The sequence below is a fragment of the Protomyctophum bolini genome, assembly GCF_963924005.1.
Source record: "Protomyctophum bolini genome assembly, chromosome: 8".
Lineage (NCBI taxonomy): Eukaryota > Metazoa > Chordata > Actinopteri > Myctophiformes > Myctophidae > Protomyctophum > Protomyctophum bolini.
This window is the reverse complement of record NC_137869.1, coordinates 33,706,003-33,733,054: the sequence shown is the minus strand read 5'-3', so window position 1 is coordinate 33,733,054 and position 27,052 is coordinate 33,706,003. Positions and strand designations below refer to the sequence as shown.

At 47.5% G+C, this 27,052-nt stretch overlaps 1 protein-coding gene across 1 annotated transcript in view; it reads left to right on the top strand.

Moving 5' to 3' along the window:
- gmds (GDP-mannose 4,6-dehydratase) overlaps positions 1-27,052 on the top strand; it is a 160,507-nt gene that overhangs the window by 45,411 nt on the left and 88,044 nt on the right. The window contains exons 5-7 of the mRNA XM_080769412.1: positions 7,241-7,433; positions 9,976-10,080; positions 19,689-19,816. Of these exons, the coding sequence (XP_080625538.1) occupies positions 7,241-7,433; positions 9,976-10,080; positions 19,689-19,816 (426 nt within the window). The remainder of the gene's footprint in view (positions 1-7,240; positions 7,434-9,975; positions 10,081-19,688; positions 19,817-27,052) is intronic.

Genomic DNA, 27,052 nt, shown 5'->3' with positions numbered 1-27,052 from the left:
AGCCATGTTCGGAATTCAGTCATTATGTTCAAATTATGATTTGAAAACTTTGTTTGGCCGATGTAAACATTTTGGGAGTGTGTGTGGACAGTTTCACATCGATTGAGCCAACAGTGCCGGAGCTGTTCGCAGAATGACCGAATGACGGACTGACGGATGTACAGGGTGTCTCAGCCACGCCTTTGACCTGCGAAGACAATCGGGCTTCAGTAGCGGTGAACTATTGAGCAGTTGGGGTCCAGGGTCTTACTCAAGGACACTTGGGGTGCCTGCTGGCCAAGTGGTCCAGGCACATGCCACATATAGGCTTTGGCCTGACAGCGTGTCGTGTGTTTGAGTCCTGTTCATGACGACCTTTGCTGCATGTCTCTCCCCTTCTCTCTCCCTCTTTCCTGTCCATCTTCACTTGATACTATCAATAAAGGCAGAAAAGCCAAAAATAAATCTATAAAAAAGAACACTTGAACCCTGGAGGAGCTGGGGATTGAACCTTCTGGTTCCCAGACAGCCACTCTTCCTCCTCACTCCCCGCTGTATGTGAGAGCTTCACAGCTTTAATCCCCTCTATTATGCTGTCTGTCACTGGATCAGCAATTTCGGCACGTAACACATTTCTGTAAACTGTTGCCTACACCGTGGGCCTGACGGGTAACTTCCATAATGAGGAAACAAGTAAATGTGGGATTGCCAAGCATTGTGACAGCAGACAGTTAATTTTCCTGCCTTGGTTTAGGCCCCCCCCCCTTCACCACTACCACGAAGGGGTAATGCTGTGCTCTTGAATCATTGAATGTTTGGATGAAAGCATGGAAAGGATATAAGCCAAATACATGGTTTTGTACACGTGCCAAATATTAATTTTACAGGCTCTTTAATAATATATCATCCCACCCACATTTCAACGGTTAATTAAAGTTTGTAGAAACAACTGACGGCCGGGCTACACCGGGCGATTGAGACGGAGTAATGGAATGGTAATTCAGTATCTGGCTAATAATATATTCAAAATATATATGAATACATTTTGTTTGTTCTTTGTAAAGATTCAAATAATATTGAACATTGCTTTCACAAGTGTGACATATTACCACAACATAGTAATGACCATGGTATGACTGACTTGGATGACAGTTTAATGGAAATGGTGACATGCTGTGCACCATGAAGACATTGATGATTTTGGATTGACATTCGTTGATAACTTTACTGTCAGTATAACATCAAATCAGAATTACTTTCAAACTGTGGACTGTCATGACAGCTGGCTGATGGAGTCATATCATATTATAGATCCACTCGGTTGTTCATGTTGACAGTTTGTGCGTTGAAACCCATGTTGACAGTAGTGTGTGCATACCAGTGCTCATAACATAGTGATCTTAACATGTTTCCTGTTTGCCAAATGTAAAAATAACACTACAGTCTAAATGTCGCACGTCTCCCACGACTTGCATTGGCACTAAGGGAATCCCTGGAATGTGTACGTACCTGTATTTATTTATCACATGTGTGTCTTAAGTATTTATACCACATTTGAAGGTTAAAGTGTTTGAGCAATGGTTGTAATGCTTTGACTGGCAAGGCTTCAGAAGCTGTGTGTACGCGCATGCATTAAGAGGGCTTCGCAGAGAACGCACAGTGGGTTGATCTAATGCTTGATTTATTTTGTTTGCACACCGGCGTTGTGCAGCGAAAACAGCAGATTTACAAGCTCACACCATGTTGCATCATGACTCGTGAGTTTGTAGATCGGCTATTCTCGGTGCACAACACTGGCACATAGATGTATAACAAGGTGAGACTCAAGTTCCAACTGGAAGATGCTAAATCACAGATCCCCACCCACTCTATTTCTGTCACTCACAACTATCTCTATCTCCCTCCTTCTCTCTCTGTTTTGATAGTTATTGTGTCTAGGTCTCAGGGAAAGGTAAATTGGCACAGCGTAAGGAAAAATTGCACTTTTTGTTTTTCTTACAGGTGTGTTTGTGTGTACTGTATGCACAAATGAGCGTGAGTGACACAATTCAAACAAGACAGAACTGGAGGTGCAGAGATTCCCCTCCGTTTCATCACAACAAAGCAACACATGATGACAGAGATACTGCTCTGTTTAGAGGGCGAGGCGCTGAGCGTAGGTCTGCATACAGCAACGGTAGCTCTGGCTACAGCAGAGTGCTTGTGAAAACACAGGGGAGGTGTGGGCGTAAGGAATAATCTTTAGAAATAAATACACAACGGTGGAGAATAATATTTTGCTCTTTATCAATAGGTGCGGTTGTACACACTGTACATGTAGAATATTTCATACAGGAAGGGGAGGGTGACAGGAGTTTTTACTGCAACGGTGAAAATGGCAAGATATTTGTACAGTACTGCTCAGCGATTGTTTTTGTTTACCAACTGATACATTTTCAGACTCTTCCAGAAAACCATACACATTGCTAATACTGTACAGCAGAACACATAATGGGCACTACAGTATAACATTTACATATAAATTGGCAGTGCAGAGAATAATAATACATACTTCACTCAGAGTGAAATTGCCTTTTAAGTTCTAATTGGAAAAAGTTAGCCCTAAAGCCCCCTGCCATTATTACCCAGGTACTGCATTATACCATGATATGGTACCTGACTCATTCCTCAACGACTGCTGTGTTTCTATGATTTGCTTATTCTTTCTGCATATAAGCTTTATTCTTGGCACAACTGTGGTAGGGAGATCCAGTGTCTAGATAAACCGCCCCACCGATAGATCTTCACAACAGCAGATTCATAACCAGCACCAGCCTTGTACTGTACCGGCTCACTCATTGTCAAAGCGTATTGATACAAAACCTGTGATGTACAGTAGCATTTGTTTGCTTGAACACCAAGATCAAGATACTTTATTTGTCATTTGCATGAATGCATACTGTGGGAATTCTTTGAAAGAACAACCAAAAGAGAAACGTTGGTTTTCCGTTACGTGCAGCTCTCGCAGTAGAAACTGTACTTCTGCAGTGGCTACATTTGTAGCGGTGCAGATGAGTGACACTGTAGCTCAGCTGATGAAAGCAGAGTAATTGATCCGTCTCTCGGTGGGTAGGTTGCCAGGTTTGAGACTAAAACCTCCATCTCCTGCAGGGAATTGAGGCTGTTTGGCTTTGCCCTGTTAACACACGACTGCTGTACTGTAATTTCAGCTCGCCTGTAATGTGATGAGTAAAGGTGTAATTGCCTGTGGTTTCTCTCTCCCCCTCTCTTTCTCTTTTCCTCCATTTATTTTCTCTCTTCTCCTTCTTACAGCCACCCCACGCTCTCTCTCTTTCTCTACCTCTCTCTCGTGCTCCAGGGCATCTCGGTGATTACTCTATTTGTCTATTTGTGGTCGGGAAGAATGTGCTTGAGTTTCAGAGTTTGACAACATAGCAGCCCACAATAATGAATAAGTTATGTTGGTAAGGTTGAGGAGTCTGACTGCTTTCACTGCTCCTCCTCATCGGCAGTTATACAGACGACTGCAAATATTGGTAGCCTTGCATTTTATTTAAATAGAATATGGACAGTTGAAATATATTTCACCATCGCTTACATGTTTGTGTTTGGTTCCAGCCATATCAAACTAAATGTAACTATAGCTCAGTCATAATTATTGGTGTCTTTTTAGATACCAAAAATCAATATTCAATCTTATCACTCATGCAGACAGTTCAAAAGGACAAAATTACACACTTTTTGTTCTACTGGGTATCTCATTTATCATGACTAGTTGAACACCAGAAGGAAAAGTAGAGTAGCCTGAGGAGATTTGAAAAAAGTTAGCCTGATAGTCAAGCATGGTTACTTAGTGTATACTGAGCCAACATCTCTGGACTTGGTCGCAAGTGGAAAACTGGTCCAAGATTGAACAGAATGATTGTTCGAATGGTTGAGAAACTTGAGAACAATTAAAACGGTTATCGTCCCATCACTAGCCTTGCGGGAATTTCTTCAAATTTGTCACAAAAGTACACTCAATTATATACTGATTAGATTTTGGTGGTCAAAGGTCAAGATCATTGTGACCTAACGGAACATGTTTCATACATTATATATACACAATTTTCAATTTTGCACCTTACGTTTGACACTTTGTGTATATCGATGGAATACAATGGTTTTTAGTTTGGAGTCATTTTTAGGATGTGTAATTGTAAATAGTGCTACTTTGTTTTTGATATCTGGGCATGTATACTGTTTACAGTACATGTATCCAAATAGTAAGTCAAGTCAGATTGACTTATAACACAGAACACAAGGAAATATGCAGTACACAAGCAACTGCAAAAAAAAACATGCATCATTCTGAACACACACACACACACACACACACACACACACACACACACACACAGTATAGTATACTGTATTGGTCAAGTGTATGAGGGAAGCAGAGCAATGCGACTGAGGTGTGTGTTCAAAGTTTGTGTTTGTGAACACGTGTAGAAGGTTTTCCAAAGAATAAGGGAGTTCACTGTAGCCATCTGGAGGAAGTTGTTGTTCTATATGTTGTAATTGGTCAGGGTTGTCTACTCCCCTGAAGTAGATAGACTGTCTTTTCATAAGATCATAGGGAGGCTGGGAGGCATGCAGAACAGGACACACACACACACACACACACACACACACACACACGTAAGCCGATGTGTGTTCCAGTGGTGTAAAGTAACTGTTGGGAATGAAAGTTATTTCTCTATTGTGTCTTTGTGTTGTTCCCACTACATATTTCACTTGTTCTCGGTTTTTGGAACGCTGTCAGAATATCAGCATTTCTATATACCGTATATATATATATATATATATATATATATATATATATATATATATATATATATACCTGTATGTTTAAGTTTAAGTATTATTACACTGTACTGCCAAAGGCATACACATGGCCATGAAGGTATGGAGAGAGTGAGAGAGACCATGGCTGAATAAATGTAATTCATATTTATACATTTTGTCAAGACACGTATGCATGCACACACACACACACACACACACACACACACACACACACACACACACACACACACACACACACACACACACCTACATAAAGCACACACACACACACACACACACACACACACACACACACACAGTCAGGGAGTCACATTCCCTGCTCTCAAGCACGAAACTGGGCAGGCCTTGTGTGAGCAGAAATGAGACCTCCAAGTGTGGCACGTATATCCTGTACATTTAGAAGCTTTTAAACGCATCACTTTTCCTTTTTTGTAGGTTTTCTGAATATTTGCTTGGCGGCAGACCCCCAATGCTGACAGAGCTTGGCTGGCGTCCCAGAGTAGAACAATATCTGCCAGGAGTGGACCGAGGGGCCCCAGCATCCACCCCTAGAGACACACACACACACACACACACACACACACCGTCAAACACAGTATACACCAAATGTCTGGCCTTTAAACCGTCAGCGCTCAGGCCTGGCCTTACATAATGACAGAGAATGGAGGCATTAAGGCAATTTGTTTGATTTAAGTTGTCATGGCGTCCTGGACCCTGCCCTTCTCAGCTGGTTTTGATACCCTTGGTCGGGTCCTGTGTGTCGCAAACCAAGAAGAATGGATAAGCTTACTCACACAGACAGCAGGACTGGTTGGGGGAGAATAGAGTTATAGCAGTACGTAAACGCCAATTCATGCTTCTTTTCGACGTCTTAATATCTTCTGGTTCAGACAGGCTTAGTTTGGAGAGTCAGGACATCTGGAAGTGGACGAGTAAGTACAGAGGAAAGGTTCTGGGACTGGCCATCAGAAGTTTGGAATTAAGTTAATCACCTATACCTTTCCGAAGAAAGGTTCAGAGGTCTGAAGGAGGCAAGGAGCATATATTGGCCTTGAGCTTTACCAGTCTCAGAGAGAGATGTACATAGAGCTGGGATTACATTCTGTTGGTTGGAGAGGGGAAATGACGTTGTGTAGTCCTCCCCCTCCTCCACTTGACATGAAGGCTGGTATTGTTGGTTTCAGGTTAAGGTTCATTACCCCTGGTCCCCTCCCCATTGCGCTGCAGGGATGGCCCCTATAGGACCCTGCTTCACACAGCCTAAACTGTCTACTCAGTGAAGGAGAGCACTTGACCTGACGAGGGGTTGTGTATGTGTAGCGTGTAATATCGAGTTGGTATACATGCATACAGTATACAGTGTCGATATAAAATGCAATTTTGTGTGTGAGAAATAGGGAGACATTAACGAAAGTGTCAGCATGCCAAACAGAAGCGCAAGAGGCACGCCAGAGGCCATTAGGCTGAGCCCCGGAGCTCTTTAAAGAAATCCAATCGAAGCCGAATCAAAACTGCCCACTGTGCGTATGCACGCACGCTCACATCCACACAGCACATCTGTATAGGTGTGTGTGTGTCTAATGTGAGTGTTTCTATATAGTACAGCCTATGACCGAGTGAAATAGAGGCCCAGTGTTCTTGGTTCCCTGGTCTAAATAAGGGGTCTTTATCCCTCTGGCTGTGTGCAGAGGCTCTGCGGACCCCACTAAAAGGGCCCAGAGCGTTTCCTCTGCACAGAGCATGACTCCCCTGCCTCTCCAGGTGTGGTGACCACAGCCAGCACAGCTTTTCAAACCCACAATCACGCCTGATCTGCAGCCTGGATGCAGACCTTTCCCGCACCCACCGTGTGTTTGTGTGTGTGTGTGTGTGTGTGTGTGTGTGTGCATGTGCATGTGCACAGAAACACACAAATGTGTAAGCGTGGGAGGCCTGTATGTTCACGCTTGCGCACACGCACGCACACACTCACAAATACAGTACATACATGGTATCAAAGGCTATCTCAGACATTCTTGCATAATACACGCACATGCACAATGCTAGTATGAGAGACACACACACACACACACACACACACACACACACACACACACACACACACACACACACACACTGAAAACCATAGAAACATAATACACACACACTAATAATTTAAACTCTATTTTCCCCCCAAGTGTTCCCTCCCCTCTTGGCGTTCGCTGACGGTAACGGGCATTATTTGAGTTTTTATAATCTGCTCTGATAGGCTCCAGAAACAGCACATTCTCTGTAGTCACTGCATCTGAAAACCCTCTCCTCAAGCCAACAGGAAGCCATGGGGATTCGGGGAACATGTGATGAGGAATGCGCCCCTTAATGGAAAGATCTAGTCGAGGTTTGTCAATTTCTGTCTCTCTCGTCTCTCCTCTAGATTTCATTTGAGCTGGCGGAGTACACGGCTAACGTGGATGGCGTGGGCACTCTGCGCTTGCTGGACGCCATCAAGACGTGCGGGCTGACCAATGATGTGCGTTTCTACCAGGCCTCCACCAGCGAGCTGTACGGCAAAGTCCAGGAGATCCCCCAGAAGGAGACCACGCCCTTCTACCCCCGCTCACCTTATGGTAAGACATGCGCACACACAGACATACAGTACACACTTTTACAGTAGACCACCCCGCTCATTGGCCTTGTTAGAGTGCTTTTGGTTCTCCCTGAAATATGGTAGGTCCGGTTTCAATCCCCCCGGCTGGGTCATACCAAAGACTATAAAATTGGTACCCAATGCTTGGCAATCAGGATCATGGGTTAGTTTTCGGGGGTGTGTCCCTGCAACGTGCTAGCGTCATGTCCAGGGGGTGTACTTGTACATCAAGCAGCCTCACCCTGTAGAAACAGATGGGGCCCCTGCCCTGCTATGGGCCACATGGTTCAGGAACCATTGATTCCGAAGGTTACTTACTTTTACTAGAATAGACCCCTGGGGGACTCCAGTCAACAAAGTATATACTGTAGGGATTTAGGTGGTCATGCGGTTACCCTTTTGCCGCACTTAACCCATTTTGACCTGAGATCAGATTCTCAAAATGTCTTCAACATCCTGACAGTTTTCTAAAAAAAAGCTATGTTTTTATGTCAGTCGTTCTTCGATTTCTCAAAAATAGCAGACCTTTTTTCATTCAAGCACAAACTCAATACAAAGACTGTTAACTGTGAGTGGACGACCCAATTAAGCATTACACTTGTTTACAAGAAGGTCCACCATGTTCAATTCATCAAAACATTTAGAGACGTACAATTAGACACTTCTATATACCGGTAGTCAAAGAACAAAACAGGAATTCATCATAAAGGAGGTAAAAAGGGAAAATAAACATATACAGTGAGGGGAAAAAGGGGGGGGGGTGGTGGGGGCATTCAGATTTTACGGGGGCCAGTTTCGAATTGCAGCCGTCCGTAGGTGCCCTTTGACAGCGGTTTTGAAGGAGTCAAGGGATTTGCATGTCTTAATGACCGTTGGTAGGGCGTTCCACATTTTGGTGGCATAGGAGCGAAAATAATTCAGTCCCTTGTTTGTGCTGAATCTGGGTTTTAAGTGGTTCGTTTCACTCCCTCTGGTGTTGTGGGTGTGGACTTCGTTAACATTAAGGAAGTATCTAGACAGTTACATGGGTATCTTGGATGGTGTATCGAATCTTGTGGACCAGACCTCGTAGACCAGACCAAGCTCTTAGCGCGCCACTCGGTGGCGCGCTAAGAGCTTGTAGATCTGCTATTTTTCAATAGCTAAAGCATAACAAATGCTAACACCAAAATGGGTTAAAAACTATCGTGTAGCCTACATATACAGTAGATATATATATACACATTTTTGCTGAACTTTGATGCCTTCACACCCATCTTCAAAGGTTTGCGTGTGTCTATGAACAGAGAGGGGCTTCAGTGCTTGAGCTCTCCATCCCCCCCCAAGCCCCAGGCCACATGTCTGACTGGAGTAAGGCTCTCACTTTTAACAAAGACACCTTTATATCCACAGCACTCAGCACTCACTTTCAGCACACACACTCGCATAGACATTCAGTCACACATACACAAATGCACGCACGCGCCTTGCGTACCCGTGTGCTGGAGATCGGATTTCATGTTCGGTGTTGTCTAAATGTTCTCTGCACTCCGACACTTTACTCATCTGTCAGCACTTGATCTGGTGCTGGATGGGAGGCACATACCATAATAGGCATGGGCTGCTCTATTAATTAGAAGAGTGTGTGTGTGTGTGGGGCTGCGTGTGCACGTTGGGGGGGGGGGGGGGGGGGAGAGCTCATGGAGTTGCCATGGTGACCTCCCTTCACCTCAAGTGCATTTCCTGACCTCGATGTCTTAAGCAATGGGCGCCTCCTCTTCTTGGTCGCACTGGTATTCCCCTCATCACAAGAGACCGGGAAGTAGGAGGAGAATGGTGGTGTGAGGAAGGAGGGGAGAACATTTAGTACGTGCCTGTTTTTGGTCAATCAACAGGAGGCTGCCTTCGATGGTGAAATGCGAACGGCCGCACAGATACTCGTAACACGGCACCATCTCTTGTAGCAACAACGGCTTCTAATATTTCTATAACATACTCTTCTGACTGTCGATCTTACTCTCAATTCCACTCAATTTAAGCTCTTTAAACCTGGCGTCCCAATTTTGGGCATTTCATTATAGGGGAACATTGTCAAAATCAAAAGATTTAAAGGGAATTTAAGTAACTCATAAGCACAGCCATTACTACACAATGGACTACAAACCAAATGCTGGTATCAAGATGTATAGGCCTACTGTACCTTACTGCATATTCTATCCATCCGATAGACCAATGAACATTCACTATTTCACATCCCCCACTGCAGCTTCAATTCCTATTTCATAAGTTTTAAAATATGGGACCTACCTATACTTTTTAACTTTTTAGTTTATTTTTTCATCTGATATTTTATTTCGTGAATTATCCATTATCATATTCAATTGCTGTTCTATGCTGCACCACCATTTCGCCTACCTGTGCGAGTGACAAATAAAGCCTTTCTCTCAATAACATAATATTTCCAAAAAAAGCTGTAGAAGAATTGAGTTATCTGTGTCTTATACCTTTCGCTCTTTCTGCCTCCATCTCTTTTCTTCTCCCAGGTGCTGCTAAGCTCTATGCCTACTGGATAGTGGTGAACTTCCGAGAAGCCTACAACATGTATGCTGTCAACGGCATCCTCTTCAACCACGAGAGCCCGAGGAGAGGTGAGTGCCAATCACTGTACCTCACATAAGCACACTTAGCGAAGGCGCTCCGTGTGCCTCCACGCCCCTCGCGCGACATTGATCTGTGCTCTGGCACCAATGTAGGCTTCTTTCATCACCATATCTTTATTTACTTTCGTCAATATTGCCTCCTAGCATCGCGCCGCAAGTTCTTCGGACTGCCATTACCTAATTGGATAACAGCTTTTCGTGTAACCCCCATTGGTTTACGTGAGTGGTGAGCGTGCCATCAGGCGCCCAAACTCCTAGTTAGTTACAGTTAAGCTTGTTATACTTTTTTATACTTGTATATATTATTCTTAGTTGCATGTCTGTCTGTGTCACGCACCAAATATGGCACACTGTGACACTGTGAGCTTGTCGATCTACCATATATGTTTGGTGCACGACACCTGCACGTAAGTAAGTAGAAATAGGGAATTGGAATGATTCACAGGTTTCTTGTTAACCTAACCCTAAGACGAAGACTACTTTAGCATTCTGAATTCTCTGTGAAAACATGCATAATGTCACACAAGACATGTAGTCATAAATGCACATAACTGCAAGCAGACACACGTACACACACTCTGAGGCGTACCGAGAGAACGGTCTGCGGTCAGATTTTTTAATATGTGCTCTGAGCCCAGAGGGTCGCGAGCGCTGGTTTAACCCGATTTACACGCGCTGCGACCCAAAATTAGTACCACATGACAGGAGCCCCCAGCATAGCGCCCAGGTCAGCCCGCTCAGGTGTTTATGATTTATCCCCTAATGAAGGCCCCGGCCACGACCCCCAGCCAGGATCAGGGGTCGGCCAGTAAAGCCTAATGGGTTACCACCGAGATAGGTGTGGGAACTGGTATAGCTTACATCCAACTATTGGGGGGAGGGGAGGAGGGGGGCCAAAAGAACCACAGTTTTATTATGATAACACACTGTAACGGGAGATGATGGAGAGAAATTAGGAAAGGAATGGACTGGAGATGCAGGAGAGAATGGAGCGACACGGAAACATCTCTCTGGCTTGCAGGGAAGCGAGAGGCACTCGGTGGAGAAAGCAAGACGTGGGCTGATGGAAAGAGAGACAAAGGGCTGAACCACTGGCCCTGAGAAATCATGAAATCAGAGAACCTTGCGTCAATCTCCTCACACACAGACTTACGCACCATGACCTTATAAGGACAAGGCCCACTACCCACCCTCGTGACCCCTCTTTAGCCTTACTTTGGCCAGCTCAATTTCTCCCATCTGTGTGCCTCTCTTTTTTTTCCCTCCTCTCTCTCTGTCTCTCTCTCCCCCTCTCTCTCTCTCCATCCCTCTCTCTCTCCATCCCTCTCTCCCTCCATCCCTCTCTCCCTCCCTCCCTCTTTCACTCTTTCTGTATCGGTCAGCGTTTCCCGGCAGGCCACTGGCTTCGCTCCTGCACTTCTCGTGTCAGAGTTACGTCTGTTGTTGCTCATAAAGTAGGAACGCTGTGCTCTGATGTGGCCAGATGTCCCGTGGCTGCCTTGCTCAACCCGGGGTGGCGCTTGTGTTGGCCAGGCTAGCCAGTGTTTGCCCAGGCCCCTGCAGGTGATGTTGTGACCCCACTACCTCCACGCCATGCAACCAGGGGGTGTTTGGCAGTCCTCTCCCTCACCCACAGGAGGGCCCCGAGAGGGGAGGGACTAGTGCTGCAAACTGCACAAATGCTCATAATGTTTTCGCATTGGCACAATATGGAATGGATAAAGATAGAAGTGCTGAGACAGACGTTATGCTATATGAAGCCAAGCCTGCTAGACACGTACATTCAGCATGTTCCTGTACAATTATGGTGTTTTATAATATATCTGAACTAAAGACAGGAGCTGAGGCATTTTCAGAACACTTCTTTTTATTTGCTGTGCACAAAAGAAACATGGGTTGACTTGTGAATTCCTTAGAAATGACAGAATTACATGTATACTGTATAATATGTCTAATAATTTACTGTAGTCAATACAAAATGAATACAAACCATTACTGTGCTCGGCAGCACACGGCTAAATGCCTGCAGTCAACCTGTTGGAATGGCGTGTTTCTGTACTAATAGCTGACAGGAAGATAAAGGATCATTCATTACCTGTGCACCACTCCCTCCCTCTCTATACCTCTGGGGTAATTAGTCGCTATAACTGGGAGGAAGTCCATGATGTCACATTCAGTGCACGCACGCACACGCACACAGAAAAAGCTGTGATGTCACCCTCTTCCAGTGCCAGCGACTGTCTCTGTTCTGTGTGCATCTGTTTTCGAGTGCGTGCAAGAGGCGCTTGGCCTTTCCTCAGGGGCTTTTTCCTTCGTCCCTTTTTCTGAACAGGAATATTGAAAGTCGTTCTCATGGTTCTGGCCTGCTGAGTGCTGTGGCTGTGGGATGGCATGATGCGTTTAAAGATGCTTTGGGTGTCTGCTGGGAGGTGGTGTTTTTGCAGAGAGGCTGCAGGAGTTGGGCAGTTTGCCGTCGTCTTCCTCTCCCTCTGCATTGCTTAATCCCAGCAGGAATGTTTCCCTGAGATTCTCGTACCCCTTCCCGTAAACACGTAATGCGTTCCACCAATAAACAGCCGATTCCTATTGTTCTGCAGTGAAGGGTCGGGGCAGGGTGGACCGAGAAGGAAAATAACCTGGTGGAAATCCTGCGTGAAGCAAAGCAAACAGAAGCGCGGCTCGTTCACACCATGGCGGAGCTCTTCACCGGTTAGCCTAGCCATTAGCCATAACAAACAGGGCCTCAAACTGACACTGAGGGGGATTAGCGTTAGCTGTGGTGCTAAATGGACTCCATATTGCCCTGACACATGAGACTCGCCATAACCGCGCTGTCAATTGGCAATAGTGATCAGCAGGGAAACTTGTGAAAATAACCACTTCATGTGTTTATTTGCTCTCTGTATACAACTAGCTTATATAGTGTCTCACTCTCTCAATCTCATTTTGATAATCCGAGACCATACCTGAGTTTAATTTATAATTATTAGCTGTGTGTTGATGTAAGGCTTTACAGTAAATCAGTGCAGCTAGTGTGTGTGTGAGTGAGATACTCCATTCCCACCACTGACCATCCAGCCCCCCCAGGCTGCGAGCATGTTAATCCCCTGGTTTATTTGGGGAAGCCCCCTCTCCGTCCCTCCGACCAGAGAGCCCTCTCTGTGGTTCACACTCACCAGCATAGAATAATATACCGTCATGCTAGGAGAGCAAACTAGCTAGCATCGGGGAAGTAAGAACGTCACTGCCAAAGTCAACGCTACCCCTCAAACACGCACGCATACACACATTAGTTTCAGCTTTCTGCTTGAAACGAAAAGGTCAGATCGCACGGTAGATTAGTAAGAGGATATGTTTTGCTCATATTGGGAGGTTATTTCCAAAAGGATATCTTTGAAGAGGAATTGCTTGGATAAGCACCCGACATCAACGGGGATCCATGCTCCGAACCCCCCCCACCCCCCCCCCCCCCGTACCTCGTAACTCGTCACAGGGCGTGCCACTTTTGGGTTCCCATTCCTCGTCCTGTCAGTTTTCAGCAAGAGATATCTCACTGAGTGCAAGCCTAAACATCAGGTGAACTGTGGCCAGGTGAAGAGGCAGAGTCTGACCTCGGAGTAGAAGGGCCGATGACAGAGCCCTCCTCTCCTCTCTGGCCCAAGGTGTCATGCATGAGCCACGTACAGTCGTACACCCTGAAAGGCAAACGGCACTTTCTGTCACCACCTCCAGCCAGTAGCCAGTATGTATTAATAGGGAGACACATGGCATCATCCTACGTGAATTAATTCCAGCTGAGCCCTTACTTTCTATTAGAGGCTTTTGCGATTTTCAGTGCCCCTGTACTGAAGCAGGTAGCCATGAGTCCCACTCTGGTCACATGATCCAAAGTTATCATATCCACCTTCCAATCAAACCCTGCCCACGTTGTAGGCAAGGGGCCAGCTAAGCACTCCAATGTTGAAGCGCTGGGCCCTAGTGGTAAGAGGAAGGACTGCAGGCGGACCCGTGGATTCTTGACGAGGAAAACTGAGCAACTGAGCGCTCAATGTTAAAGCGCAGCTGCACTTCCGCATTTGGACACCAAAATTTGGTGTCCAGTGGTGTCGCGACAGTTCAGTCTCTATCCTTTAATACTCTATGGTTGTAGGTCATTGAGCTTTCACCCTCACTCATCGCTGTTGCCGCCTTCGCACCTGTGTTTGTTTTCACCCTTGTCACCATGGCAACTAAGAATGCAGCTGACTGAGCCGAAGCTCTTAGCGGTGCTAATTACACCGCAAGGTGAAAGCGCCTCACAGCCCTCCAGCGCCCCCCCATCCACCCCCCACCCTTACTCCCCTGCCAAGCCCTGTCAGAGACTCAGACCCTCAGACACAAACACCCCCAACACCACCTCCCCGGTATGGCTGGGGCATTTTCTTCTTCACTTGATTTCCCGAGTGTTGACTGACATTTCCAGGGAGTCTTATCTATGGGGAGTGACTGGGATCATGCCATATATATATATATATATATATATATATATATATATATATATATATATATATATATATATATTGTTTTACAATCTCGTTCAGGGTTTCATATCAGGGTCGATCACATTGTCCCATTCCCCCTCATGCGTCCTGTCATGCGCCGCTAACAGTGTCAATGTCAAGGGAGTGCTTAGGAGACGCCCGCCTCCTTACTAATATCCACACCCTCTCGTCTTTCTCAAGCCCTCTTTGACACCTCCGCAAAGCCCCACGGCCCTCCATCGGCATCCGTCCCATTGCACTATACTAAATAGGAGTGACTCGTTTGTCCTCGTTTTTTCTCTCCCACACTCTACCTGCTTCTCTGTCTGTCTGTCTCTCCCTCTCTCACATCAGTTCTAATCTCACCTACTCCACCTATTACGTTGCTTTTCTCTCTGCACCCTCCCTGACAGTTGAGTCAGCCCAGAGTGAGGGCAAGGCTGTCTGTTAAATGTGAATAGACATTGTGCTGGCAGAGTGGGAGTGCCTGACCTCTGATGGAAGAAACGCAAATCCCCCTCCCGTCTGTTGGAGCTCCACACATCACTCGGGATGGGAATTGTGCAATATGGCAGTGATGGCAGACACTGACAGTTCTTTGGGTCCGGGTGGAACTTTAACCAACCCCTCGCCCCCACCCTTAGCCCAAGGAAGATTCCTCAAAAAACTCCTGGAGAATTGGGTGTTCCTACAAGTCATGGTATCACAGTCATAAGTCACGGTCTGATAACTAGAGTGCTAGAGAGAAGTGGCTGAAGTTGCCGAGACAGAAAAAAAGCCGCAAATTTATTCCTCGTATTAGAGTATCGTGGAGTATGCTTTCATTTTTGGGGGTAAATGGGGCGATGCTGGGTCGGCCCAAATCCCTGGGCGTGCAGGGGCGGAGGTGCAAAGTGAAGGGGGCGGCGTCTCTCACGTGGAGTCTTACCACAAAAACCTTTCATTTCAACCCCTCCACCCCCTCCACAACACCATTGCTCAAAGACAGAACAGGATTATGGGATTTGCAGTTCTGGGTGAATTCCAGAACAGGTGCGTAACCTCTGTTGATGGAACCTGTGTTTCCATGACATCGCTGCTCCTGTACAGCATTAAAAATCGAAAGTCTTGACCATTTTGGAATATTTCCAATGTTGAGAGTGGGGCTAGTTCAAAATAGTTTCCCATGCATTAACTCCCATGTCATATTAGTGGAATAAACTTAAAAAAAGCTTTCGCAACATTCCAAGTGACGGCATTCCTTTCTCTTGTTATATCTTTTATAGAAGAATAGTCAGCCCACATTCAGCCTATTTTTAGTATCATATTAATCCATGCCAAAAGTGTAGTCTGAATCTCTACATGGTTCATAACTCCCTCTAAAGGGAGGACCTTCTAACAGATGGACATGGTAAGTATGGCAGCAGACATGGAGACTTGACATAACACCATTCCTGTTTAGGGAGTTACTAGTTGCTAGTAGACGGTGAGATATAGTAGAGTAATATGTGGCATATTACATAGTGGAGAGACCCACATTTACTTCATCAGTAAATGTGCCAATATGGTGCACTAATCGACTGCACCATTAGAGACATGCATCTTCTTGCCTTCTATATTTAGAGTAGAGTGGTTTGAGTGAAATACGCCACTTTTTAATATTACGTCCTTGGAAATGTGTACTCACACACAGAACAGACAAATGGATGTACTGTATAGAGAGCTCACATTTTCCCAAAGCTTTTGTAGCCCACATCTGTCCCCTCTCTCTCTTGCACACACACACACACACACACACACACACACACGCACGTGCACACACACGCACGTGCACACACACACACACACACACACACACACACACACACACACACACACACACATGCACGCACGCACGTGCACACACACACACACACACACTCAGAGAGAGACACGCATGCAAACACAAACTGGGATACACAGAGTAATATATTGGCGTGTGTGTGAGTCAGAGACATCCTGAGGTCGGACCGAAGGCTGGGCCGTCATGGTGTGTGAAGACAAACTTCATAAGTCACCCTATGTCCGTCAGCAGTGTGCCACTTAGAGCTATGCAGCCCAGAACGTAGCCAGGCCAGACCCTTCCAAGTCCACTTCTACAGTTAAATTAACAGTACAGATTTTCCTAGGTACCCTCCATGAACCTCCCCCCCCACCCCCCAAGGCCTGAGTCCCCAACCACCCAGACACCCCCTGGTCCTGTCTGGGTCCACATGCCTCTCCACTGACATGGCCCAGTGGACTGGCTCTGGCCAGAGGACAGCCCCACTCCCTCTCCCCATCCTCAGGGTCCAGCTGTGCCAATGCAAGCCGGTGTGTGTGTGCTACGTTTTTCCTGTCCCTTTCCTGGCCAAAGAAATGAAATGGAATTGGGGGGGGGTGGGGGGAGAGAAACGGTTGAGTGAGAATGAGTGAGAGGGGGGAGAGAGAAAGGGAATGAGTGTCAGTTTCTGGCACGGCTTTTGCTGTCTGCTCGGTTTTCACGGCCCGTGGTTTTATTGGACTTTCCGCGGGGCCGCGGGCGAGGTTAAACGGCCACCGCCGCCCCGCTTGGGCCCTAAACCTCCCGTTAGCTCCCCCCACCCCAAATGCCCCCCCAATCCACTGCCCCCCCCCCTCCTCCCCTGGCCGCCCTGCGGTACCGCTGCCAGTAAAGGAAACACATTAACACCCGGGCCAGTAACAGTGAAGGCTTTGTGCAGCCAGGCTGCTCCATTAAGGCCCAGTGCGCGCTCTGCTCCGCACACCAATTAGGCCAAGCGGGGACCAGAGCCACTCTAAACAGAGGTGTGAGCTTTACTGGGGTAGCACAGGTGTGTGTGTGTGTGTGGACTTTATTACTGATTGGGGTTCGTTCTATGTTATACTGTATCCCCGTGTCCCCATAACAGCCAGCTCGGCAGAGTTTTGACAACCTGTGTTTAACCTGCAAAACCTTAAGTTTGGCTTGGAGAGGGAGGGGAGGAGGGGGGGCTCTTATGGGAACCCTGCCATGCCATTTACTGTAGTTACCAATCTGGCATTCTGTTACATGCCAAAGCCAGCCATCGACATGTGAGAAGTGTGCGTAAAAGCATATTGACCTGACGCACGCACACGCACGCACGCACGCACGCACACACCCTGACACACTGTGTGTGTCAGGGTGACAGAATGCTGTAAGACGGGTATGAAACACTCCGCACCTGGTGATGCGATAAGAGCCCATTTTATCTGAAACGACTGAGAGATGCTGACAATGCATCAGTGGCAGATGAATAATAGATGGTTAACATTTGACTGCAGCTAGCAGCGGGGCTGGTACTTGCCAGAACAGATAATGACCTGCCAGGTTAGAGAGAGGCCCCCAGGGCACTGATGAGAGGATCATGCAGAGACAAGACGTCTCTGCATGGGGGGGGCTTTCCAACGACAATTTATCTACGCTTCATAGGCCTATGCTATTTGCTCATTAATGTGTCAATGACACAAATTGTGCATACACTTGGAAAATAGACAGCTTTTTCTGATTTCCCTGGATAACGTGAAGAAAAGGCCGATTGTAAGCCTTTGTAAGCGATGGCAGGACCCACCATCAAACGTCAAGGCAAACACGTCGTTCCTCACACGCGTCAACAAAGCGGCGTTGACACGGGTGCTGCGTGACCCCGCAAAACCAACACACCGCCCGCGCTGTATTTCCTCAAGTAAGCGTGTCTAACTTTCTCAGGTCTGTTTTCGCTCAGCCTGCCCAGGGGCTGTCGCTTTTATATGAAATAATTGCTACAAATTTCGGTGCATTCGCATGATTGGGTTCATGGGATTTTCCTGCATCTAAATCGGGGCTCTGCTCCATGTCAGGACACAGTGATACAGTGTCGAGACAGCCCCCGTGCAATTATGGGTAGGGGACGGATGCTGAGGGAAGACAATCCCGCCACAATTCAACTGGGGGGGGGGGGGGGTTGGGGGGAAGGGGGGGCTTGATGAGCTTAAAGTGGCCTGCAGAAGCTCCAGTACTTTAGAGGGTCACATAAGGTTATTATGGCAGGCATATAGAAGCTGTTGTGTGGGCTCTTGATATCCCACTATTTGATTGCTATAAGCCATCCTTTGAAATGACAGTTTTATTAAAGTTTTCGGCAGTTTGGTGCTTTCCAAGAGGTGGGCATGGACCCCGAACCATGGCTGCAACCCGCAAGCTCTAATAAGCTGTTTCGCTTCAGCCGACGCCATTATTAGACGTGACACCCTAATATTTGGTGTTGATATCCATCTGTATAATGCTGTGTTTTGGTTGGGAGGCTTGGAGGGTTTAGTTCCAGAGCTCTCTACTGCGTCTCTCCCTTCCCTCCCTGTAGTGAGGAACGGCGAGAACACGACACCGAGCCTCTGTGTTCCGCCAAACACCCAAAGCCGCTCTCATGCTGGCTAGCGGCACAGAAAAAGTCATTAGGAGCTCATTTGTTTTTGCCGCAGATAATATCTCCACGTGTGTCTGCTCACAGAAGAGACGGAGAGATAGAGAATGAGTTGCTACAGGGCGGTCGGGCTGGCCCGTCCTGGCGTTCCTGGTCCGGACACGCCGCAACCAGCAGAGCTGGGGTGGTCCACCTTGATGCGCTGGGCCTGTTTGGTTCCATGGAATCCGCGCTGTGTTTTTTCTGCAGAGCTTCCCTGGGTTTTTTGGTGTTCAGAGATTTGGCTTGGCACCCAGCCCAGGGATGAGACCGAAATGGTGAATTAAGGGGGGAAAATGATAGAAGAAGTGAGGGAAGGTTCCTTAAAGAGATCTGCCGGCTGAGACGTGAGCGGTGGAAACATATTGCTCTGACTCGTGGCAGCTTCTGGGCTTTTTCGCATTGGCTCGGATGGCGATACCGGAGGTTTGGTGGAAAGCACATGGGGCTTTCAGCAGTAGTGTTCAGTTGGTGGCGGAGAGGGCACGGTGGCAGGGTGTGGTCAGCTGACATGACCTCCCTAACGGGGTGTGCACGTGTCTAATATCCCTATTATATTTAACTCAATGTTGATCATGACTTCATTTAGCTAATGCTAAACAAATTCTTGTCTTTGCAGGAGCCAACTTTGTCACCCGTAAGATTAGCCGTTCAGTCGCGAAGATCCACCTGGGTCAACTGGAGACCTTCAGTCTGGGCAACCTGGACTCCAAAAGAGACTGGGGCCACGCCAAGGACTTTGTTGAGGTAAAGAGCTGACACACACACACACACACACACACACACACACACACACACACATACTCTCTCACAGAGACTCACACAATATTGTACCTGCACACATGGTTAAGTTTAAACACGCACATACACAAGCGCATAAACGGAAGGTACAGTAACGCACGTACAGAGCACGCACCGCTTCGGAGTTGAACAGAGTTCAGGCCTGTGTGTACCCTGCAGCATTGGTGGGGGGGCTATGTTTTCCCAGATCATTTGAGGCCGCAATATGTGATCTGCATGAAGCCTGCTATGATTCTCTGCCAAGAAAGAAACAGAGGGGAAGGGAAGAGGAGGGGATTGGAGAGGGCCACATGCTGTGAGGCCACAGACTGCACTCTAATTTCCCACAACTCACCAATGTCCCAGATCCCCTCCAAAAGTCAGGCCCACCTCCCCTCATGTCCTCCACCGTCCACCCCTCCCACCCCCCAAAAGAAATCGCCCGCAGAAGAAAAGGGAGATATTAAGGGAATGCCGGCTCCTGGGGAATGATGACAGAAATACGGTGTTTGTGTTCATGTAATGGTGCCAGCATCAAGCAGAGAGAGAACTGGGGAGATGAAACGATCAGAGGGTCCGCCACGTCCAGGAGCAGACGGGGCCCTCGGTATGCAAGTGTTGTGTGTGTACGTGGATGACTACGCACGCACATAAATCAGCGTACGATCGCACAACGCAAAAAGCGTGCACGCTTTACGCACATAGCCGCGAAGATGAAAGACTCTGCGGGTTGCCATGTCGGACAGCGGCAGTCCCTGTTTTTATTAGGGGGGTGGGGGTGCATAGGGGTGAGTAGGTTGTTGGGGGCGTGGTGGGGGAGATTGCAGTGCGGGAGGTCACTGCCGTCAGAGGATGGCGGTGACGAGCCGCCGTCATGCTGTTAAGGTGGGGTACAGACACTGCGTCAGTACTCACCAGACCCAGGCCCATCGTAGATCAGTCATAGGCCCCCCCCATCCCCTCTCCTTAACCACAGAGGATAACAGCACTCTGTCCTTTGTCCAGACTGTTTGTTCAGGAAGTAGAGTAGCAGCAAGTCTCTCTTAACTCTCCACCCTCGGCTAGAAGGTTAGAAATACGGTCACGTTGAAAGGCCTCACCGCAGCAGGATGCTGTTGTATAAAGTAATGTTCGGGTATGAATATATGTCTCGGTTGACAGATGAAGGTAGTGATTTATGATGTTGTGAAGCTCTGCTGAAATAAAATATTAAGATAAAACAAAAAGCTCTCGTTTTAGAGAGATGGTGCCGCTGTCTATATAGCTGTGTGTCTGAGCAGGCGTGTCTGTGTATGTGCACTTCATCTTATCACTGTTTATATGGGCACATAGGGTCTGCCTCTACATTTGATGAGAACAGTATGTTGGTCGGTGTATGTTTGAGTGTGTGGCCGATTAAGTCTAGTCTGTGTATCTGCAAGTGTTCCCGTGTGTGTGTGCGCATGCATGCATGCGCCTGTCCAGGACACCGTGGCTTGAGACGCTCCAGGTTTCCTGTGGGAACGTTGACATTCCAGGCCTGGTGAATCAGGCACCTCCTCGCCTCGCAAAGCGTCTCCAGTTTCGGAAAAGAGAGCAGAGATTTTCGGGAAGTCAAACAGAAGCCGAGATGCTGCGAGGGGGAAACTGAGGCAGTGGCTGGCGGGGAGGGAGGTGGGAGGGGTGGGTTGGGGGGGAACAGAAGCAGTGTTTGTGGGGACGTTTCTGCATTATACATAAATGAGCCATCTCCCTGCTTCTGGAAGCTTAACTCCACCCCACCTGAACATCAAACGCATTCACCATGTCTCTCTCTCTCTCTCTCTCTCTCTCTCTCTCACACACATACACAGGCTTTGTCGGCCTCTCTCTATGCCCATCTTCCTTGGTTAAGTTATATGCATATTTTGTTTTGTTTTGCTGCCGTCAGCAGGATGTTGCCATGACAAAACCAAACAATGGGCCATTTGTAAACAGAAACCATGTGTGTGCACATTATTCTTTCGCAGCCTGTCTCTCTCTCTCTCCCCCCGTCTCTCTCTCTGCCCCTGCCCAGGACAGAGAAATTGGTGGTAATTGGCTGTGGATGGATTGCGGGTGGCAGTAGGGTCTGTGTGCTGTGTGTCTGCTCTAACAACGTCTGAAGGCGTGTGGCCGACTGGGCTGGGTTGGGCGTCCTCCCCACTTGGGTATCGGATGTCAGGGGCCCAGAGCAGACCAGAGACTAGCAGAGCAAAAGAAACAGCCATCCAGCAATGTGTATATGCTCTCAATGGGGCCCTTTATTATGCCATTATGGGAGTTGAATGAGGGACCTGAGCACTTTTGCTTTTCTGGTCGGAGATCGTACACATTTTTTGGTTCTGGAGTTGTGCGGTGAGAAACCGCTGGCAGTGTATCGGCGAAGCGGTCTGTCGGGGGCGAGGCCTCTAACGTCTGATCAGTGGAAGATGAATGCTTGTGCTCACTCATCTTAGAAATGTAGGCCTTCCCTCTCTCCTTCCCTCCTTCCTATGCCCTAACCTGTGATGGGCAGTGCCTCCGCCTGGAGTTGACCCACAGTGGGTACAGCTGTTCGGGGGGGGGGGGGGGGGGGGGCTCACCAGACCCTGGCCCCTCTCCACACATCCACCCCCACCCCTCCTGGCTGCAGAGACGGCTATTTCCTGTGCGTATAAGACCTGGTGGTTTGGCTCTCTCTCGCTCTCTCTCTGTCTGTCTCTCTCTCTCTCTCTCTCATACTCTGTGCTGCCTCGCTGACTTCTGAGAATGTCTCTCTGTATAATAAGCCTCTGTCTATCTGTTATATTCTGTCTCTTTCTCTCTCTCTCTCTCTCTCTCTCTCTCTCTCTCTCTCTCTCTCTCTCTCTCCATTTCACTTGCCCCTCTCTCTCCGTTTCCCAACTCTGATAGCATTGAGTTGACTAGACCTACCCAAGGTTGTCCTGTTCTGTTCATTCCCTGTCGGACACTCATCTGGCAGAGCGGTCGCCACCCAGTTACCAGATCTTTCCCCCTCTGACATGTAATAACTGGCTCTCATTACCTCCCCCCCCCCCCCCCCCCCCCCTCCGGGGCCCCGGGAGGCAGGCGTTGCTGCCCTCGCTGCTGCAACGCTGGCTGGAGTGTGAAACCGTTGCCAGATGAGATGATGGAGCGGACCCACACTTGTCACAGCTCACCGCACGTGCACGCACGCACGTGCACGCACGCGCACACACAGTCACAGTTCCCCGCAATTCTGCAGGACAACCCGGCAATCCTACTCCAATATTTATATTCAAAATATAATTAGCTGTGAAATTTTGCTCCTTGATAGGTTTTCCCAAGTGTGCTTGTGCATGTGTGGTTGCAATAGCTGTCTAGTTCCAGGCTCTGTGTGTGTGTGTGTGTGTGTGTGTGTGTGTGTGTGTGGTTTCCACAGTGTGGCAGTAGCTGTCTCTTTGCAGTGATCGTGCGGAGGCAGTAAGGTGACAGGACAGACCCCTGGTGGTGTCGTTTTTCACCTTCTTTATTTTTCTTATCCCCATTTTTTTTTGTCCGCTGCAGCTGCCTCCCTGCACAGTAATGGTTACAGATGAGGCTAATTAGCCAATCACAGCGCAGATCAGGCCCAATCACGAATGATTGATGAGAGCGGTTGGCCATTCATCACGCCGACTCTACCCGCGAGGTGACAGAATGTGTGTGTGTTGGTGGGGGGGATGGAAGAGTGGGTACAGTACCCCAATCTATTTACACTCCCGACCAACTTGACAGTGAGTCAGCAGGCTTGCTGTCGTACCCAGTAGAACTTGGGACTGGCCACTGGTCTGTTGATGGAGTCTTTGTGCTGTCGTGGCTGACTGAACCTGTTCTATTTGTGTTAAACCCGTCCTCCTCCAGCCAGGGGACTGCTATCTGGAAGCGGCTAGACCACCTTGGCACAAAACACCCCCTGCGTGTTAACACCTCTCTTTACTCACCAGTCTGCTCCTGCCACGGCCTAGAGGGCGCTATACCATCACTGTCCATGCAGTGTGGGGAAGACTGAAACCACTGAACTGTCTCTCTCTCACACACACACACACACACACACACACACACACACTGCCTGGAACTAGACAGCTATTGCAACTACACACATGCACGCACAAGCAGACTTGGGAAAACCTATCAAGGAGCAACATTTCTCAGTTAATTATATTTTGAATATAAATATTGGCGTAGGATTGCCGAGTTGTCCTGCAGAATTGCGCGTGCGCGTGTGTGTGTGTGTGTGTGTGTTCAATGTAGGCGAGGTCTTTGTGTAATCCAGTGATCCAGGGGGGCACTGTAAATACCTTTGCTTTGACTGTAAGGTTTTAATGAACACAGCTGGAGTGGTAAAGACAGGAACGTAAGCTAACAGGCCAGTGTTGGGTTTCACTTCCAGAACCTCAAGTGGACTTACTTGCTGCCCGACCCAGAACCACTACTCAAGCCCCCACCTCTGCCCTAATGTACCCTAGCGTTACAATGCCAAAGTGCATGACGTCTGTGTGTGTCTTGGGGGAGGGGGGGGGGGGGGGATGGGGGCTGGCAGCATATGCAGAGTTGAGTTACTGTCATTGCTCGTGTTGTCTTGGCATCCCACACAAGCAGGGTGAATAAACGGCTGCAGCTGTGTGTGTGTGTGTGTGTGTGTGTGTGTGTGTGTGTGTGTGTGTATGCGTGTGTGTGTTTGCAGAGAGGGGTTTGGGGCGTTAATTGCAGGTGTAACTTAATCCTTGCCCTTAGCAGCAGCTCAATAAACTGAGGTCTGCCCCCTGTGGCTCTGAGTAGTAAAACTACACTGAACCCCCAACCCTATCCTACACACTTTCACAACAAGTGTGTGTGTGTGTGTGTGTGTGTGTGTGTGTGTGCGAGCACACACACACACACACACACACACACACACACACACACACACACACACACACACAAGAAAGATTCGGCAGAGCACATGCATTTATAGATGTTGATTACATCTAATCAGAGTAATTAATATTCATTTTTATACATTGATATACTGTCTGATTCCTAATTGAGTGAAGGGTTTAATTAGCTGACATACAGTAACGATACCCTTGAACTTGTGTTTGTGTGTGTGTGTGTGTGTGTGTGTGAGATTGTTTGGGAGGCAGAATTCAGAGGAGGTGCACAGGGACCTTGTGGGCAATAATGTTTTTGTCTCTTTTAATATAATTTCCCCTAATAAGGGTTTTATATCAATATGCTTTATGTATGAATATCATAGAGCATTCACAAGTTTTAACATTTCATAATGTTCAATGGGATTGGATTTGCATCAATGCACTCTTCTGGGACACAGAACAAAGAATGGGTTTATGCTGGTAAACAAAGTAAATATTCAAAACGTCAGAACATCAGCAATGTGGGACTATAGCAGCGTAGAGAAAGAGAGATCATGAACTCTTGTCCAGTTAAGATTGAGGGTTTTTCCCACTGCTGAGCTATTCCACTGCCGTTACCGTGGCAAGGCATGGGGGCTATGGATAGTGTGTGTGTGTGTGTGTGTGTGTGTGTGTGTGTGTGTGTGTGTGTGTGTGTGTGTGTGTGGCTTTACAGACAGAAACCTGACCCTAGATGTGTCCTCATGTCTGCCCTGAGATTTGGAGTTGCACTCGTAAAACATAAACACGCTAAAATGATTGTCTTTTTTTTCTTTGTTTCTTTGTTTCTTTGTTTCTTTGTTTCTTTCTTTCTTTCTTTCTCCCAATCCTGTCAGGAGTTGGCAGTGCAGTGCAGCATGATTGGCCGAGGGACCGGGAGTCTAGCTGTAATTGGCTGGGAATGTGATAAGGTGTGATTGGGTGTCCGAGGCTGTTGGCTGCTCGTTGCTGACTGTGTGATGGACAGGCCAGCAGCAGAGCAGACTCAGCAGGTCAGCAGAGACAGAGTGATAGCAGGGCTGATGGAGGCTAGACGCCGCACAGTGGTTTACATGTGTTCTCTTCTCAACCTGCCCTGGGTTATTCCATTCAGGACGGATACCCCAGTTGGTGTTGTAAGCATTGTTATACTTTGACTATTGAAAAGAATAGCAGATCTACAAGCACTCTGTGCCGTGCTACGGGCTTGTAGATCTGGGGGGGTGTCGGCAGCCAATTACATTTAATTCTAGGGGTTCTTGACATGAAATAGTTTGAGCACCGCTGATACAGAAACATAGGTCATGATTTAGAAGACATTTTGTAGAATCTGGTCTCAGTCCTAAATCGGTTATTTGAGTTATTGTGCAAAGCAGTGGTTTTCTATATTATTGTGGCCAAGGCACACAAATGGGCAAGTCAAACGGCCAAATTTACTACATCATGACACATTGTGTGACCACGTAGATCACATTATAATAATTATATATAGTATCAAATAAAAATAATTGGCAGATAGATGAGCACATTTTATTTATTTAATCCAAATGCAGAAGCAAATTCATGCTTAAGCCACCATGTCAAATATCCAATATTTGTGGGGGTTTCACAAGTCAAAATCATTGAGAACCACTATTATGAGATGAAATGCCTCTCCTGGATGGCTGCGCAGTTAGGATTGTTGCTGATGTATTTGTTGCTTTATTCAGACAGGACAGTGTAGAGAAACAGTAAATTTAGGACGGATCCCAACCAGAATCAAACCAGCGATTTTGCCATTATGTGGTTGACATACCGTCAGCTACTCACTTGGTGTCCTGGTTGGATGCTCACATGCTGCTGCTATAGTGCATGTCTGCTCTTTGAACTTCTAATGTCATTTTGACATTGGACTCAGTGGGACTTGAGCACCACTTCGCGGCAGAGACGCACACAAGTTGTTTGGGGTTCTGAGCCATGATGATAGTCTAAATAATACAAGCAGATCTCGCCATCGACAGCTCCTTGACTCCTAGACACAGATTAAACTGAAAACGGAATTGAAGTTGACAAAGTGTGTGTGTGTGTGTGTGTGTGTGTTCGTGTGTGTGCGCCTGCGTGTGCGCGCGCCTGTGTGTGTGTGCTGAGCAATGCAGGCCGATGCAGGCAGCTGGCAGTGTGTCTCAGACTGACAGGCCCTAAGCTCTCCCCTGCTGGGTTGAGGATGGAAGCAGATGCTGCCCTTCTCCTTCTACTTCTCTGTTTTTCTCTCTCTGCTCTCCGACTTGTGTAACCGGAATCCTCAGCTTTCACATTGACCTGGCAGGATACTCTGGCCCCCCACCCCCTA